Genomic DNA, 18,515 nt, shown 5'->3' with positions numbered 1-18,515 from the left:
GACGACACACACTCAGAGAGACAGAGACACAGGCAGAGGGAGAAGCAGGCTCCCTGTGGGGAGCCCGATGTGGGACTCCATCCCAGGACCCCGGGATCATGACCTGAGCCAAAGGCAGATGCTCAACCACTGAGCCACCCAGATGCTCCAGCTTCCTCACCTTTATAATGGAGAAAAAAAAAATGCCTGCTTCATAAGGCTGTTGTAAGGAATAAATCAATTACTGTAGGTACAATGAATGCCTAGCACAGAACAAACTACCTTGATAAATTGTAGCTATTAAGATTCCTGTTATTACAGAACACAGTTGGTCTATGAAATCTTTCAAGATAAGGATCTAGGAATAAAATAAATGAAATAGAGCATTGGTAATAAACCGAGTTTACTTAACGTCATTTAAAAGTGGTGTTTCTGAGTCAGCTTTCAATACTCATATGTATGATCTCAGGAACATGATCCATTATTATCAAATAATATTTTGCCCAAAATGTGCTTAAGTAAAAATTATGATTTTGTGACTGGGTTGCCAACACCGCCTCAATATTCACCAGCATATTTCCTCCCACAATGGCTAATGCAACCAGTCAGGGAAGGACAAACTTGTCAAAAAAAAATCTCCACCGTTGCTAAGAACTATCACCCATCAGGGGCTATTTATAGTTGAGATAACCTATTTTTGAGAGAATGATATTTGCAGATGTTGGATAATGAAATAAAACCCTACCTGGTGGTTATTGTAAACAAGCAAATGTCCAAATCCTTCAGCTTCTGCCAAGCCTCTTAGATCGCTTAAACTTGGAAATAAAAACAAAAAGAACCCCAGAGTCTGTTGTTGATAGAAGCACCAAGAATTCCAAGAACATTGATATTCAACAGGAAGGTGCTTATGTTTTGTTTAATACCAGGGGTGCCTCCCAGCCATGGATGGTTGACTTTTAGTGGGAGGGTCCTCATATTCCATCTGCCCACACCTGAGACTCTGATATGCCTGGGAGGCTGGAATATCCAGGTGGAGTTGAAAGTATGATCTTAATAATAATTCCTCATATTTTATGGTTCTAAGAGTTGTATTTTATATAAATTATGTCATTAGATTCTCATAGCAATCATCTGAGGGAGAGAGGGCAGGATGTCATTATTCTAATCTTACAAGGGAAGAAAAGGACTTGCTATGGTTAAGTGGCTTAGCTAAGGCACTCGGGTAATAGGAGACAAAACCAGGATTAGATCCTCAGTCCTCTGACCTCGTGTGGCCTTCTTTCTGTTTGACCACACTGGTTTTTGTGTGTGGCGATTTATTAGAATGTCATGTGCAAAAAAGCTTTGCATTAATAAAGTAGACTTAAAATGTGGAAAATAATCCTTATGTTAATCTACATTTGCCATTTGTTGCTAAGCTTTTTTTTTTCCCTATTATTGTCTGATTTCTTAAGAAGCCAAATGGGATTGTGAAAGCTAATTTCTTTTTTCTCTCATTAGGTTCAAATTATGAAAGATGTGATTTTGAGAGTGGTCTCTGTAATATGACACGAGATCAGAGTTTGCAACTTGGTTGGACAAAAAGAAAAGGGATGACTGGTCTCTCACCTCCACTTTATGATCACAACAGTGATATGTCTGGTAAATGCTTTGAATTTTTTCTGTTTGCTTCTTTCTTCCTTTTTTGTCAAGTGGTTGACTATGGCAGAGGAATGTTGGCTGATATTTAGATGTCAATTGTTATAATTTCTAATATTATGCATTCTTTAAACATTTTCAGGTTATTTATGATATAAAATATCACATTGGATTCTCATTACTTGCATTCCTGGAATCCTGAAGGTCTATCTAGACAATAATTAGGGGTTTTCTAGCTGTTTTGGCTCTTTATGGAAAATGTAAAATTTAACATGATAGTACTATATAAGTTAATTCATCAAATTATTTTTGCCTATATTGCTTTTGGCTATACTGATTTTAGCTCTAATAACACTTGTTTTCTCAGGCTATCTAGAGAGCTCTGATCAGTTGCTCACTAGCCTTTGAGGTGGCTCTGGAGCCAGACATTTATTCATTTCTTTATTTGATAACTAATGAACTTCATTCATTCACCATTTTATACCAGGTGATTAAGATATTTTAGTGAGCAATAATCAACTCTATGCCTTCCCTCATTGGATGGGCTTACACATGATATAAAAAACAATGTAGTATATTGCTTGGTATAACTAATTGAAGGCTGGTGATTTTTTATAAAAATGATGCTTCTCTCAAATAAATACACCCTAATTAGAAATGTGAAATGTGAGTATTTTCCCTAGAGATAATTTAAATCAAACCAATGTTCAGGTATCAGGTATTAATTGTTTGGAGATGTTTACATAAATACTACACATGTGGATTAGAATCCCGGTTCCATCACTTAGTAGCTGTATGATCTTGAACAATTTACTTTAAGCCATGGTTTTCTCAACTCCAAGAGGGACAATGATGATACTTAGTTCATAGGTAGTTGATGTAGGAGTTAAATGAGATATTATTAGTAAAACTTGCCATGAAACATCTGACATTCAAAAAAAGTTGATATTTGGTACATTTCTGGATAATTTTGGTGTTCCTAAATTTCACTTCTAGGTAAGTGAACTGGAGTTTATTACTTTGCTTGGCTTTGATGGCAAAAATACTTCTTTGTAAAAAAATCTTTGACACTTGTTAGGAATAAGCCAACTTTATGATAAACCAGGGATCAGCTTTACAAATAGGACCAAAGACTCACTGCAAAACAAAATTTTTACGATGTGTCCAGTTACATTAGATGGCGATGGTATTGAATCTGGCTCCCACCTTTTAACCATTACAAAACCTTGCAAATTGTTTGACTCTGTATATCTCTCCTTTAGAACCTCCCCACCACTTCTTTCTTTTACTTCAAGACTTTTCACAGCATGCATTTACTTATCCTGGTCTTCTTGGGCAGGATACCTGAAATTTTCTCCTTTTGTTGCATGTGTCTCTTATTCTCTTCTCCTTGTGTGCCTCCTCATCTTTGAGTTGGACAACTGGGATCTCTGTCATTGTGCTTCTTGCTCCCGTTTCCCGTTTCCTTCCCTCCTCCCTCTCTTCCTTCGATCTTTTTTTTTTTTTTTTTTGATGAACAACAATTTTATTTTTCATACTTAAAGGCTAATGAATAACCATTACTAATCCTGTTTAAAAAAAACCAACATCTCAATAGGAAAGGATAACTATATTTACTCATTAAATACCATTTAAGTTTTCTACAACACAACTTGAAAATACCCAGCATGCACGTTTAATCTCAGTACAATGGATTTAAGACCAAGGTTGGTTACATGTTACAAGCATCAAGGCTAGATTACAAATTATCATAGTCATCATTGTCATCATCATCATCATCTTGTCGTTTTCTTTTCAATGCATTTGATGATTCATTGGAAGTATTTTGTGATGACTCCATGTTTGTAATGATAAGAATGTTTTTGGACCCAATTAATGATGGATTAATCAGAACATTCTGAACTGCGGATGTTGCAGGAATTGATGCTTTTACAGTTGGGGACTGTGATGTGGGCATCTGTACTGTAAACCTCTGCCCTGTGAGGGACATGGGAGTCCCTACTTTAGTTGACACTGACATGGTTTGTGGGGTTGGTGTACCAAGAGTGGGAGTACTTGGTCCGCTAGTAACAGAACTAACACTTAACCGTGGAACTGTTATTCTTCCCGCAGAAGTTGATGTCTTTTTTTGTAAAGACTTAAGTCTATAGTTTGGAGCCGTCAAGCAATATCTATCAGGTGGCAACCTGGGGCCTGAATATGGCGATTAACGGCAAAGGAATTTGATTTCTTTGCCTTGCAATATCCAATAAAAAATCTCTTGGGGGAGGAGAGGTAAGACTGATCAGCACGACACTGAATGGCCAGCCGCACATCGTCTGCATCAACAGTAGCCTTCTTAGCATGGCTTGAATAAATTTTTGCATCATCTAGGATTGTGGTCACATATCGGAAGGCAAACTCCAACATCTGATTTATAACTCTTGGCTCATATTCTGTAATCCCCAGATCCTTCAGGATTTGTGCCATCATCTGTGCATCTTTCGGCATGCTCTTGGGAGAAGCCATCTCGCCAGACTCCATGACATCTGTTGATCAGACTTCTTGAGCTCAATCACCCAGATCAATGTAGTTCATTCCTGATCTCGATGCAAGTTCTTTGCCTAGTGTGGTTTTTCCAACCCCCGGGGTACTGGTGAGCAAGCAACATGGTCCTCGGCGCGCTGGCTCCGGCCCTCTTCCTTCGTTCTTTTCTTACTTCCTACTCTTTTCTCATTTTGTCATGCTTATTCTTTGAAAGGCCAGTCAAGAAATAAAATGGTGGTGATTACATCTAAATTGAGATGTTTTATAGGCGCACACCATTGTATCCACATCACTTGGTTTGAGTTCAGATCTCTGGAGTCAAACTGGATGATTTTGAACCTGGTCATCAAGCTGCTAGTCTCATGTATTCTCAGTTTCCTCATCTGTGAAAAGTGGGAATAATAATAAGACAAGCCAGGAATCCCTGGGTGGTGCAGCGGTTTAGCGCCTGCCTTTGGCCCAGGGCGCGATCCTGGAGTCCCAGGATCGAGTTCCACGTTGGGCTCCCTGCATGGAGCCTGCTTCTCCCTCCTCCTGTGTCTCTGCCTCTCTTTCTCTCTCTACGTCTATCATAAATAAGTAAATAAATCTTAAAAAAAAAATAATAAGACAAGCCTCATAGGGAGAAGGGGGCAAAATACTGCCTGGCATAATTGTTGAAGGCTGGTGATTTCAATAATAGTGATGCATCTCTTGTAACTATAATTAAATAATTAAATTAAATGTTAAATGTGAATATTTCCCTAGATATTATTTTAAATAAGCAAATGTTCTGCCTTTAGATATTAGCTGTTTGAAAATGTTTATAGAAAAATTAACTTGTTGGAATCTTGTCTCCATTCAAAAATCCTTATTTCATGAGTATTAATGAAATTTTTGATTAAGTTACTCTTGAAATAATTTGTTAGTGCTCCAAAATAATATTTTCCATCATGTAATCAATGCCCTGAGAAGTTTTCAGAGCTAAGTTTGAAAATCTATTAGAACATTAAAAACATCACTGTGTCAATATTTGAAGTCTACTAAAGCTTGGGGCAGAGTGATTAAAATATAATATTGATTTTTTAAAGTATATAGCATTGCATTTAGATGAAATGATAATCACTACAAAAGTTCAAATACATCTTTGCAACAATGGTAAGCTTTATATTAAAAAAGATTCCTTTTTATTGCTGAGTAGAATGCAGTTGTGTAAGTTAATTCATCCATTCTCTTATTGATGGACACCTGTGTTTTTTCCTGTTATGGAATATCATGAATAAAACTTCTATAAACATTCCTCTATAAGTCTTTGTGTCCTTATGTTTTTAATTCTCTCAGGTAAATACCTAAAAGCAAAATGCTGTCTCAACGAATGTCCAGTTTTATGAGAATTGCCAGAGCTTTTTCTAAGGTGTTTATAATTTGTTTGATTAAGTGGATGGTTAGCTTGTTTAGACTCAAATTGAAGACCCTGTTTTGTTTGTTGTGGGTGGTGGTTCAAAGATCAATTCAGTACTTTTAACCTTTACTAGACGTGCTCCCTGCCTGCACATGCATATTTTAAGTTTAACCAGAGATTTGGGTACTTATGGAACATAGGCCACCTCTTCTGTTTCTCTTCTTTCTAGAATTCTTCCCTTTATTTATGGTAGAGTTGGCTGTCCCAGCTTCTTCCTTTCTTCTGGGTCAAGGAGATAGCAGCCTTTCTATCAGAATTTTAGCCACACACACCAGGTACAACTGCAGCCTGACTTCAGGCCAAAGCCCAAAAGAATGTAACATGTTCTGATGCCTTCCTCCAAGTTTCTGTTCCCATAAAGTATGCCTCTTTGGTTTATCTTTAAAGCCTCCCAAGGTCTTAGCTTTTAGATCTTTCTGTATAAACATTATATTTATCACTGAGTGTTGTCATATCAGCATGGCCTAAACTGTTCCATGCTGCCCTTTGTAATGGGCACTAGGAACCGTAATACATTTCTTAATACTTGGCAAGCTGCATTATTTAGACAGTGAGTTGTATTATTTTACTGATAAGAAACAGCAAAAGACAAAAACCGGAAAAAAAGAATCTCATACTCACTTCCTAGGTTAAGTTTTTGTAGTCTTTATAATCTTAATATCTGTTTATTTTGATATCAGTGAAAAATTAATGTTCATTTATTCTTTATTATTTTTAAAACTTGTTATTGAGCATTTATTTTGCTCTACATATTATTCCAGGACCTGCATATATAAGAGTGAAGAAGAACAAAGTTCTTCTCCCCAGTGAATTCATAATCTAGTGAGGGAGACATAAACTTTATACCTTTTCTATTCTAGAAATCTGCATACTTTTCTTTCAAATACCAGATAGTAAATAGTTTTGGCTTTTTAGATTATTCACGTGTCCCAGTTACTCAATCCTGCCATTATACTGTAGAAACAGCCATAGACAATACATAAAGATTGAACATGGCTATGTTACAATAAAACTGTATTGATGGACTCTAGAATTTATAATTCATATAATTTTCACATGTCAGCAAATATTTGTTTTGAGCTTTTTCAATCATTTACATATGTAAAAACCCTTAGCTTTGAGGCCATACAAAATCAGGTGGCAGGTGGGATTGATTGGTCAATGAGCCATAGTTTGCTATGTCTCACTCTGTTCAATAAATATTAATTGAGCATTTTTCGCATCTGATAATATGCACTATGGAGATATGTGAGTTAAGGATCAGATTTCTCCTCCAAGAACTAACAGATAAGTTATCTTAATTTTAGTGGTTGGAGGTCATTTCGTAGCAAACATAGGTAAGGCATACCTTGACATATACTCTGATTCTGTATAAGAATCAATTCTATTATGCTGTTTCTTGCAAATTCATCTGAATTTTCAGTGAAGGAGATTTTATTATAGTAGGTAAGCCTGTGACTTACAAAAAAAATGCAAGCAAAATTTGTATTTCTGAAATGAAATTCAGAGTATTGTTCCATTTCAATATTGTAGTAACACTATTTTAAAAGTAAAAAATAATTAGACATGAAAAATTTATTTTATATATTTATGTACATGTATTTATGTATGGTGGTGACAATTGTGAATTTAATTTCAATTCAGAAGATTTTGTTAACCCCAGAGTGTGTAAGACATCGTGATAAAGCTATGACTGTTATAAAGACTAGGATGGTATATGCTGCATGTGATATGATCTCTTTGAAAAGCATTCTTGACAATAACACAATTAATTATAACACAGAGGAAATTTTAAAAGTGCTGCAATGTTAGCCTGAGCATATTGCTCTGTGGACATAAGCAAATTCTTACCACTCCAACTGCAAACTGGTGTCATCACTTTAAGACTTGAGAAAGGACTTGAAAGATGAATGGTATTTCAATGGACAGAGAAGTGAGAGACATGATATGTGAAAATGAAAGAACCACGTAAGGACCATGTAGAGATACTTGGTGTGCTCAGGCGGTCTGCTCTGAGGATACTGTCTTTGGAAATGAAGATTAAGCCAAATGTATATTTGGGAATATCAAGAACTATGTCATCCGAAGGTTACTGATTTTGTTCATCAGTATCATTGCCTTCCCTCTTTCCCCCCTCTATCCAACCCAGTTGACAATCCTAAATCTGTTTCTGTCTGACCAGGCTGCAGAAATGAGAGATGTTGATGGATGTATGGCAGTGACTGAGGAGTTGCACAAAGAATTTCAAAAGTGTATATATTTGATCCTTAATGATTCACTCTGCCTCAAGTAGTATTTTGCAGAGGGCTTTATTTCTTCCACAAATTATTTGATTGTCAAGCTAATCATATCAAGGTCCTTGATGTGTGCCCGCATGTTGTGTGCATTTTAAATTAGTGAGCTGCATGAAGTTTTCATACTTCCTGAACAGAATTGATGCCTATTTCTTATTAGATAATATAATATCTGTTTATTTTCCCATTTCTTTTATTTCAAATTCTGAGTAATACATCAGTCAGGAAATCATAGTTGACAACTTAGATGATTATTTGAATTAACTGATATGACGTCAATGAAATTTTTCCATATAACAAAAGTAGTCAAGCTGTCAAATGTTTTAAAGTAAATATTATTATTCTACTGATTTGAGCTAAATAATAATACATTCTGTAATATCTCTGTAGAAATACAGAAATTTATTATTCCACTGATTTGAGCTAAACAATAATACATTTTATAATTTCTCTGTAGACATACAGAAATGTTTTCATATATATCATTTGTTTTTCTTTTGGCAGGAATTTTATTCTTTACAGGCAGATGGCTTATTTATTTGAAATTTATATAAGTGTATATTCAAATTAATTCACTCACAAGTGAAAAAAATCCATACTCAACAGAAATATATAAAATCAAATAACAGTGAATTAAAATAAATGTAATACAAGTTTCAAAGAATAGACCTTTTTTTATTTTTTTTTAAAGATTTTATTTATTTATTTATTCATGAGAGACACAGAGAGAAAGAGAGGCAGAGACACAGGCAGAGGGAGAAACAGGCTCCATGCAGGGAGCCTGAGGTAGGACCCAATCCTGGGACTCCAGGATCATGCCCCGGGCGGAAGGCAGGCGCTAAACCCGCTGAGCTACTCAGGGATCTGCCCCCCACCTTAAAAAAAAAAAAAAAAGAATATATAGCCATAAATAGCCAGTAGACTGAGATTCTCTCAAATGAAAGCAGGCAGGGAATTTTACGAATTAAAGCAGTTGGAAAGGACACAGTGGATTTCAATTCTTTGCAAATGAAGTCTGGCAACCTGATGAGTACATACATTGATTCAATGTGTGTTATAACTGAATTAGTCAAGGAAGAATTTACAAGGACGTAACTAGTTTAGGCTTCATAGACTGATCAACACCTTAAAATGGAGCAAGTGGGACAGGAGAACCAAACTAGTGCCTTCCTGACTAGTGCCTACCTAATGGTGGTAGCAGAATTCTAAAAATGTACCCTCCAAATTTCCCATCCCGTAGTTATTCAATCAAAATGAATCCGGGTACTTTTGTGGAAGGACTTTATAGATGTACTATGGTTACTAATCAGCTGACCTTTAATTTAACCTGGACTATTCAACCGATGTAATCACATAGTTCCTTAGGACCTTCTGTATACAAGATCATGTCATTTGCAAGTAGAGATCGTTTTACTTTCTGTTTCCATTCTGGATGCCTTTTATTTCATTTCCTTATCTAATTCCCTGGCTAGAAACTCCAGTATAATTTTGAATAGAAGTGGTAATGCCAGATATCCTTATCTTATTCCTACTAGGGTGACAATTTTCACTCTTTCACCATCAGGCATATTGTTAGGTGAGAGTTTTCTGTAAAAGTCATTTGTCTGGTAAGCATATTCCCTTCTGTAACTAGCATGTTGAATGTTTTCATCACGAGAATTTATCAGGTGTGTTTTCTGCATCTGTTGAAATGATCATGTGATTTTTATCCTTTACTTGATCAATATAGCATTTTATAGTGATTGGTTTTCATATGTTGAACTAACTTTGCATTCCTGAGATAAATTCTACTTAGTCCTGGTGAATAATCCTTTTTATATCTTGCTTGATGAGATTTATTATATTTTGTTTAGGATTTTTACATTTATATTAATCAAGATATCGATCTATAGTTTTTGTTTTTTTTTTTGGTCATATGCTTGTCTGGTTTTGGTACCAAGGTAATACCAAATAATAATGGCCTCGCAGAATGAGTTGAGAAGTATTCTTTCCTTTTCCACTTTGTGCAAGAGTTTGTGAAGTATTGGTTTTAATTCTTATTTAAATGTTTTGTAGAATTCACTGGTGGTTAATCCTTCTGTGACTGAGAATTTCTTTGTGGAAAGTTTTTTGATGACTGATTCTCCTTATTTGTTACAGTTCATTCAGATTTTATATTTCTCCTTGAATTAGTTTTGGTCCTGAGTCAATGTTTCTGTCTTTCTAGGAATTTGTCATATCATCTATTTATGTTATCCAATTTGTTAGCTGCAATCATTGATAATATTACCCTATAGTTATGTTGCTATAACATTGGTAGTTCTGACCCTTGTTTCACTATTCATTTAGCAATTTTTCCCCCTATTAATCAGTCCAGTAACAGGCTTGTTAATTGTGTTGATCTTTCCAAGAACCAAATTTTGGTTTAATTTGTTTCTGTTGTCTGTTTTTTAATTTCATTTATCTCTGCTCTAATATCAGATCAAAGCTGGGCTTGCTTTGGGGTTAATCTGCTCTTCTTTTGAACTTTGTAAAGTGGAAGGTTAGACTGTGATTTAGAAACTTACTTTTTTTAATTTAGTAATTTACTAAATTACTTCTATTTATTTCTAAGCACTGATTTACTGTGTCCCATACATTTTGATACAGTGTATTTTTATTTTCATTCATATCAAGAATTTTCTAATATCTCTTCTGGTTTTTCCTTTGACCCATTGGTTATTTAAGGAGTATGTTTTTTGATTTCCACATATTTGGGGATTTCCCACATTTATTTCTGCTATTGACTCAAATCACTCTATTGTGGTCATAGAACACACTTGTTTAATTCATATCTTGTTAAATGTGATAGTTGATAGTTGTTTTATGGCCTGAAATATGATCTTTCCTGGAGAATATTCTGTGTACACTGTAGAAACATATGAATTTTACTGTCGTTGGATGGAGTGTTCTATATGTGTCTGTTAGGTCCAATATGTGTATTGTGTTGCTCAAGTCTTTTGTTTCCTTACTGATCTTCTATGTGTTCTATCTTTGAAAGTGGGGTACCAAAGTCTCCAACTATTATTGTTGAATTTGTCTATTTTCACTTTGCTTTTATTAGCTTTTGTTTCATATAATTTACAGCTCTGTTTTGAGGTGCATGTTTATAATTATTATATTTTCTTGATGACTTGATCCTTTTATCATTATAAAATGTACTTGTTTATCTCTAATAACAATTTTCTCATGTGTTAAATCTTTTTTCCCCCTGAATTTCCAACTCTCCGTTAGTTATTGTTTATATATCATGGTTTTACGTCCTTTTATTTTCATCCTTTTTGGGTGGTTGTATTGTTGGATCATATATTTATACAACATGCCAACCTCAGAGTTTTGATTGGAGATTTTAATCAGTTTACAAATAGCATGACTACTGATAAGATGGTATTTACACCGAGCACCTACTGTTTGTTTTCTCTGTCTCCTGTCTTTCTTGTTACTCTTTTCCTCCATTACTGTTTTCTGTTACATAGATATTTTGTAGTATATCATGTTAACTTACTTTTTCACTATGTATTTCTTGAATTACTTTATTAGTGATTGCCCTAGAGATAATAACAATCTAGGTTGGATTATAATCAATCTAACTGCAATAGTGTATGAAATAAATGTGCCTTATCCATCTCCATTCTCCATACTTCACACTGTTACTGACTAAAGTACATCTTTTTATATTGTGTGCCCATCAACAGTGAATTATAATTTTTATTTTTATCAACTATAAAAACCAATTATAATGATGGTTATTGATTTGTATAGTTTCTATCTCTTGATGTTCCAGATATTCTATTTTATTAATACTCTCTATTTTGTGAGCCATCATTCTCATGGTTTCCTTAGCATTTTAGACATGGTTTCCATTGGCTCTTTGAAATATTTAAAATAGCTGATTTAAGGTCTTTATCCAATAGAGAGACACTTTCCATTGATTACTTTTTTCCTTCAGTATACGTCATATTTTCATGTTTCTTTACATTTATCACAATTTCTTTTGAAACATGGACATTTAAAACAACATAATATGGCAAATCTGAAAGTCTGGTCTCTTCCACATTTTTTGTTGTTGTCTAATTTGTTGTTTTTGTTTATTTTAGTGACTTTTCTAGACCAATTCTGTAGTCTTTATTCTTGTCATGTGTAGCCACTGAAATCTCTGCTTGGTCAGCTTCGTGGTCAATTCATGATTGAAAACAGAGTTCTTTAAATGCCTGGAATCAATAAATCTCCCAGTGTTTGTTGAGGGACTTTGTGTGCATGTCGAGGGACACCTTTAACAAAACCAGGCAGTTGATAGCTCTTAATCTTAGCTTTCTGCTTTCACAGATGCTCAAAGTCGGTCAGAAATTAGAGCTTAGGGCCTTTTCAGGTCTTTCCATAGCATGTGCATAGCCGTGTGCAAGTACATGTCCATCTAGATTTGCAGGAAAAATAGGAATATTTCAAAGCCATGTCCTATGGGATATCCCATTCCCTAGAGTTTGCTTTAATCTTTTTGGTTCAACTATTTAGGCTCTCCAACTGTTATACACTACCTCAGGCAACTCTAAAATTAAAATGTTTACCTTGCATTTCCTCCATTTCCCAAGTGCTAAGTGATTAATAGGAATGAATGAGAGCAGAAAGGAACATAAATCCTATTGCATGTTACAGAGTAGCCAACTGACTTAAATGCGTGCTGGGAAGAGACCTTTTGCACTGGACAAGTTATTAATGTGGTGAAGTTCAGACAGCCTTGTAAGTGGGGTCTTGAGGGAAATACCAGACATGTCAAATAATCACAATTATTTGGTAATGATGCTTTGAGAGCTCTAACTCTATTTTGCTTATTGCTGTGGCTTCTGTTTTTCAAAGTTGTTATGAAGCTGGAAGTAGGCAATGGGAATAGGATAAGTTAAAAAAACCATAAGGGGTACCTGGGAGGCTCAGTCAGTTGAGCATCTGACCCTTGATTTCGGCTCAGGTCTTGATCTCAGGTTCGTGAGTTCAAGCCTCATGTTGAACTCTGCTCTGGATGTGGAGCCTACTTAAAAAAACAAAAACAAAACCCACAAAACTCGCCGTTTTTTTTTTTTTTTCATTGCCTTTATGGAGGGGTAAATTTTGAGAGGTCTTTACATTGGCATTTTTGTTAACATCACCCTCATGTTTATAGTCAAGTTTTATGATCCACTAAAGTGATTCCTCTAGCTCTTCATCACTGAAGCAGGCTTAAATTGACACGGCTACATTCATTTATAAGTTACCAGCAATTTTAAGAGATTGCTATTCAAGGATATCCTTTAAGAGATACAGTTCTAGAAAATATGTGGTTGTGTTGAACTTGTTAGTTTAATGAGAAGGTATGAGGCAAAACTTATGATTTAATGGAAACAATTTAATAAATAGAAATTATCAACTGGAAAAAAGATAATATTAAAGACTATTATTTCCTCCCTGTTATCTGGACTTAGTCATATTTCTGTCATAGATTAGCACACTTTTGCCTTTCCAAAAGTTTTGACTTTTTAACCTTTGTTTCAGGCCTTAGACCTTGTCATGATGATCCATTCCTGCAGCCTGATTATTGGGGAAATGCTCTTGAGTACTGATATTATCTCACTGTCAAAATACTCAATTTTTTTAAGTTCCTTTGAGCCAGTTGGTTGCTCTATAACATGCAATAGGATTTATGTTCCTTCTGCTCACACTCATTCCTATTAATCACTTAGCTCTTGGGAAATGGAGGAAATACAAGGTTGCCTGTCAATAGTTGAAGAAAGTGAGACTGAAAATTTTGCCTTATCTTTCCTGAGGATCAAGGCTGATAGAATTCACTGCCAAAGTTGTTGGATTTAGCCCTCCACCCTTGATTCATGGTTTTTGTTGCTTTCATATTTTATATACTTTATTTTCTTTCTTTTTTCTTTTTTTGATCATCAATCTCAGTTTATGTTGGGATTTTATTTCACCACTTACCCAGCAAATGAGAAAAAAAATATCCTTTGAAAGCCCTTTAATGTAAACATTTAACATTACCAATAAAATCATACTGTTTGTTCTTATTTTGTCATTTTGATAGTTAACACTTCACCATGAGATTATGTGACATATGTTTTAAAGATAGACTATTTGGTGGCTTATATGGATGGATAAAATGGGAATTTATGAATCATATGAACAAACTGAGATGGATATGATAAAGATTAATATGAAACTTAAAATGGTGACAGTGATGTTTGCGTATACGTGTGTGATGATTGTTAATAGGCTACTTCAGAGGGTAAGAGGGGTGTGTGCAGAAACCCCTGGGTACATTTTGGTTATCAGCTGCTTAAGCCTCTTCTCAATGATTAGAAGTAGTAAGTGGTGTTTTTTGTTGTTGTTGTTGTTGTTTTTTGTTGTTTGTTTGTTTGTTTTTTGGTTTCCAGAGTTTGGCTTTATTTTGCAGTATAGAAATCATGTGGAGCCCCTTCGAGACAGACACTGAAGTGGAGGCCCCGTCAAATCAATACTGCATCGCAGCTTGGTCCGTTGAAGAAGCCACACCTGGGATAGAAAAGAAGCTTCTACGTTTACCTGCTTACAAGGGGTTTCTTTTCCCTTCGCGCTCATCCATTTTATAAGGTTGAAACACCGCACACAGGCTTCCTCCGAAAGGACTCTCAGGGTCTGCAGTTGGGTTAGATTTTGGGCTCCTGTCTCCCCACTCGTGGCCGTGTGCCACGGGCACTGTCGGAGTAGCGGACAGGACACAGCACGGGAAGGTGGGGGCGCATGTAGGGCTGCTGTCCCGTAGGGGAGATTCAGTCTTGAATCTCGACGCCAGGGGGACAGATGGCAAGTGGTACCGCTCCGGCTCCGGAGCAGCAGAAGCCCACGGCCGCGGCGGCTACACGGATTAAAAGATACAAAGTCTGTATCGAGTGCTCCGTACCAGGATCACGGATGTCCTCAGGGTGCCCCTCCACTAAGGTGAGCAGACGCGGTGACCTGCCTGGGCGGAGCAGCCCCGCCGTGAGACACGTTCCCACCTGATATTAGAAAGGGCGGGATCCCTGGGTGGCGCAGCGGTTTGGCGCCTGCCTTTGGCCCAGGGCGCGATCCTGGAGACCCGGGATCGAATCCCACGTTGGGCTCCCGGTGTGTGGAGCCTGCTTCTCTCTCTGCCTATGTCTCTGCCTCTCTCTCTCTCTCTGTGACTATCATAAATAAATAAAAATCTAAAAAAAAAAAAAAAAGAAAGGGGAGGAGTATTTACCGGTACAGCGCCCTGCAATCGCGGAGCAGATTACAGCCGCAGGCCTAGGCTATCGCTGTCGGGGGCGAACAGTAGAGTTAGGTCTGTCCTAGCGAGAGGAGGACGTGCACTGCTCCTAGTCTTCCCCGTAGATGTCGTTCTTCCTGCGCTTCATTTCCTCAAAGTCAAACTCGGAGCCGGTCATCCTCTTGTAGATGTTTTTAATGTTTTTAATATCGTCACAGGTGGTCTCAAAGTGAGTTGTAGCATGGTACGTGCGGGAAATAAAGATCTGGCTTTCCGTCCCCAGGTCTTTGGGTACAAGGACGTCGCTGATGCTAACGAATTTCCGTTCAATTGGTTCCAGAAGCTCCAAAGCTGGTCTGATTTCCTTCTCGGGATCCTTGGTCTCCACCGTTGTGCTGACTACGGCGATGTACTTCCCTTGCGCGGCCACGTTGTGGGCCGAGGAGATCATGCACACGTAGACGTCTGACTTCCGATTGACCTGGTTCTGGGGGATGATGATCTGGCAGGAGTTGGCGTCACTGGTGTTCTTGATGGGGTGGCTGAGAATGCAGATAACCCTGATGACCTGGCCCACCTTCTCTACCCGGTCTTTGACGTAGCTGGGGTCACAGATGAGCTGCTTGCAGCGAGCAACCTCTCCAGATTTCACACCAATCACTTTGCCATTTTGCACAATGATTGTTCAATGGGTTTATTGAGCATGTAGGTGCCACCATGAATAGCACTTAGCCTTGCAAATCCCTGCGGCAGCTCCCCAAGGCCATACAGTGGGTAGAGGTACGGGCTTTTGCCATATCTTGCCAGAGACTCGCTGTAAAAGCACCACTTTAGAAGTGGTGTAAGATGAAGGACGTGTGGGAAAAACTTATGCCACCAAGGATGTGCTTCTTTCTTTTTTACTCATAGACATGATGACTAAACTGTTTTGGAAAACAAGAGTCTTCCATAAGATAGTATTTTTCTCTAAGGAACATCTTTACCAGTGAATTAAATTCTATACTCACACTATAGGGAGCAAGGTAAAATTGAATGTGCATTTAAAAAAAAATGCTTCCTATTGCCACTAAATTGGAGTTAAAGGTAGAAATCAGATGTTGGTATTGGGTGCATTTTGAACATTGTTTTTGTTTTTGGCCATAGAAAGGAAGTTTATTCCTAGACAAAGGTCAAAAGATCTCAAGCTGTTTCTGAATTTAAAACCCTACTTAAAAAATATAATCTATCTATCTATCTATCTATCTATCATCTATCTATCTATCCATCATCTATCTATCTATCATCTATCATCTATCGATCTATCTAATTTAGAGTGGGAGAGGAGTGGAGGGGAAGGGGTAGAGGGAGAGAGAAAACCTCAAGTTGACTCCGAGCTGAGCATGGGACTGGATATGGGGCTTGATCTCAGCCCTGAGATCATGACCTGAGCTGAGATCAAGAGTCAGTTGCTTAACTGACTGAGCCACCCAGGTGCCCCCAAAACTTTACTTTTTATGATAACCTGAAGATTAATCTTCACGTGATTTTTGACAAATACAGAATAACTTATAGTGTTGTAACGTGTACCAAATGATAGTTCGTTAATTTATAAAATATACTGCTTAAATATTTAAATAATCTATTATTTTATTATACATTCTACTCTATTTAATAGAGCCAAATCTAATTTTTAAGTTCAAACTCTTTAAAATAAATATAATTAATTTAAGTAATTTCCTTGATAAATGGAAATTTTTTGCCTTTCAGGGATGATTTTAACAGTGAGTACCTATAAATAATAATTTAGGGACTGTTGAATACTATTACCATTTGCATTGCTGATAATATTGAAATAATACTTATTTTAAAAACAATATATAGTATATAATAAATATAATAGCTTATTGTATTATTTGATTATTCATTTGCTTAGCTTTTGCTTTGCCTTCTAAAAATGAAGCAAGAGCAAATTAATGATTGTCCACTTGTATTACTGTGATACCAGCTCTTCATCTACATTATGTTTATATAATTATCACAGAGAGTACATTCTGAGAATGGTTTCCTGTTATTGCAGGGATTTCAATTATGCCTCTGACCATATTTATGGGAATCATTAATGTCATTATTTTCTACTTAATTAGTGTGTAATATTGGAATCAGTGTAAGGAAGAAGAGGTTTCTTAGGCTTCATAATTTTACTATTGATTCTCTCAATGATGTGACAATTAAATTTGATTTCCAATCCAGCTTTAAACTCATGGAATAACTTGGTAGATAGGTTATCATAATCATCAACAACATTATTTTTTCATTCCTTTTGACAAATAGCAAAATACTGAATAGAGTAGTAGAGCACAGTGGTTCCCCGATTATACACTATAACCCTGTCAATGTTTGTAGGAAATTTATGAAAGCCCGGGAAATGTTCCATTCATGTTGCAGCTTCTAAACAGTAACAGTCCATTAGCATAGTCTGTACTGCAACATGTGGGAGAGCATTAGGGCTCTGCATTGTTTTCCATGATCCCAGGAAAAGCTGGGACTATTAGATCTAATTCTTTCTAGAGTAAACCACAACAATTTCTTTTATTTTGGTGGCCATCACAGTGCAATGTTTTCCCTGGATACTATCTTTGCAGGGCTATAACTTTCTATGTTATAGGGGATAAAGTAGGTCATGGACTGCAGTGTATAATTATATTATAGGGAGTATAATTGCAATGAGCTATCTTGCTGGAGAATATAATGATATAAAGCTATCAGTCAGACCATTTGCAAAAGTGAATGGTGTGGTTAAATGTTTCATTCTTTAAACAAAAATATATTGACCTAATGCGGATATGGGCCTGAATTATTATTTCCTGGTGTACCAAGTAAGTTTACCAAGCATTGCTCTGACTGTAACATGCTGATTTTTTGCCAACAGCCCACTTCCTCTCACTGATCTCCAAAATGGATTCTACATCCACAAACCTAAGAAGTAGAGTTTTTCTTCCAACGAATAACCAACATGCCTGTCAGGTATTTGAAAACATACACCATTTTAAATACCTTTCACATTTGGGAACTTCTGTTTTGTAATTGTTCGGACATTACTTATTTTTCATAGATCACATTTTATTACTTCTCCAGCCATGTGAGTGGCAAATTAATGGCTGGCCTTCAAACTACATGTGATGGTCCCATTCAGAATTTATGGCAAAACACTGCTGCTCTCCAGAGTCAGTGGGAGAGAAATGTCATGAACATCAAGAGCAACCAGAAATTTCAGGTTTGTGTTTCCTGTTTTCTAATCATATCATTGAAGGAAAAAAAATGAGAAAATATAGGTCTTTAACTGATGTGGAAAACAAAGGCAAAAGACAAATTATTACATTTCCTTACTATCTAC

General features: G+C 36.4%; 1 protein-coding gene and 2 pseudogenes across 1 annotated transcript in view; 1 reads left to right on the top strand and 2 right to left on the bottom strand.

Moving 5' to 3' along the window:
• MALRD1 (MAM and LDL receptor class A domain containing 1) overlaps positions 1–18,515 on the top strand; it is a 759,283-nt gene that overhangs the window by 15,893 nt on the left and 724,875 nt on the right. The window contains 3 exon segments of the mRNA XM_077896425.1: positions 1,480–1,620; positions 18,051–18,145; positions 18,234–18,394. Coding sequence (XP_077752551.1) covers positions 1,480–1,620; positions 18,051–18,145; positions 18,234–18,394 — 397 coding nt within the window.
• On the bottom strand, positions 3,356–4,140 carry LOC144313329 (transcription initiation factor TFIID subunit 9-like; annotated as a pseudogene).
• Positions 15,216–18,031, bottom strand: LOC144313256 (rab GDP dissociation inhibitor beta pseudogene; annotated as a pseudogene).

Source organism: Canis aureus, chromosome 5 (genome assembly GCF_053574225.1).
Source record: "Canis aureus isolate CA01 chromosome 5, VMU_Caureus_v.1.0, whole genome shotgun sequence".
Classification (NCBI taxonomy): domain Eukaryota; kingdom Metazoa; phylum Chordata; class Mammalia; order Carnivora; family Canidae; genus Canis; species Canis aureus.
The sequence above is the reverse complement of the archived record's forward strand: the minus strand, read 5'-3'. Positions and strand labels throughout refer to the sequence as shown.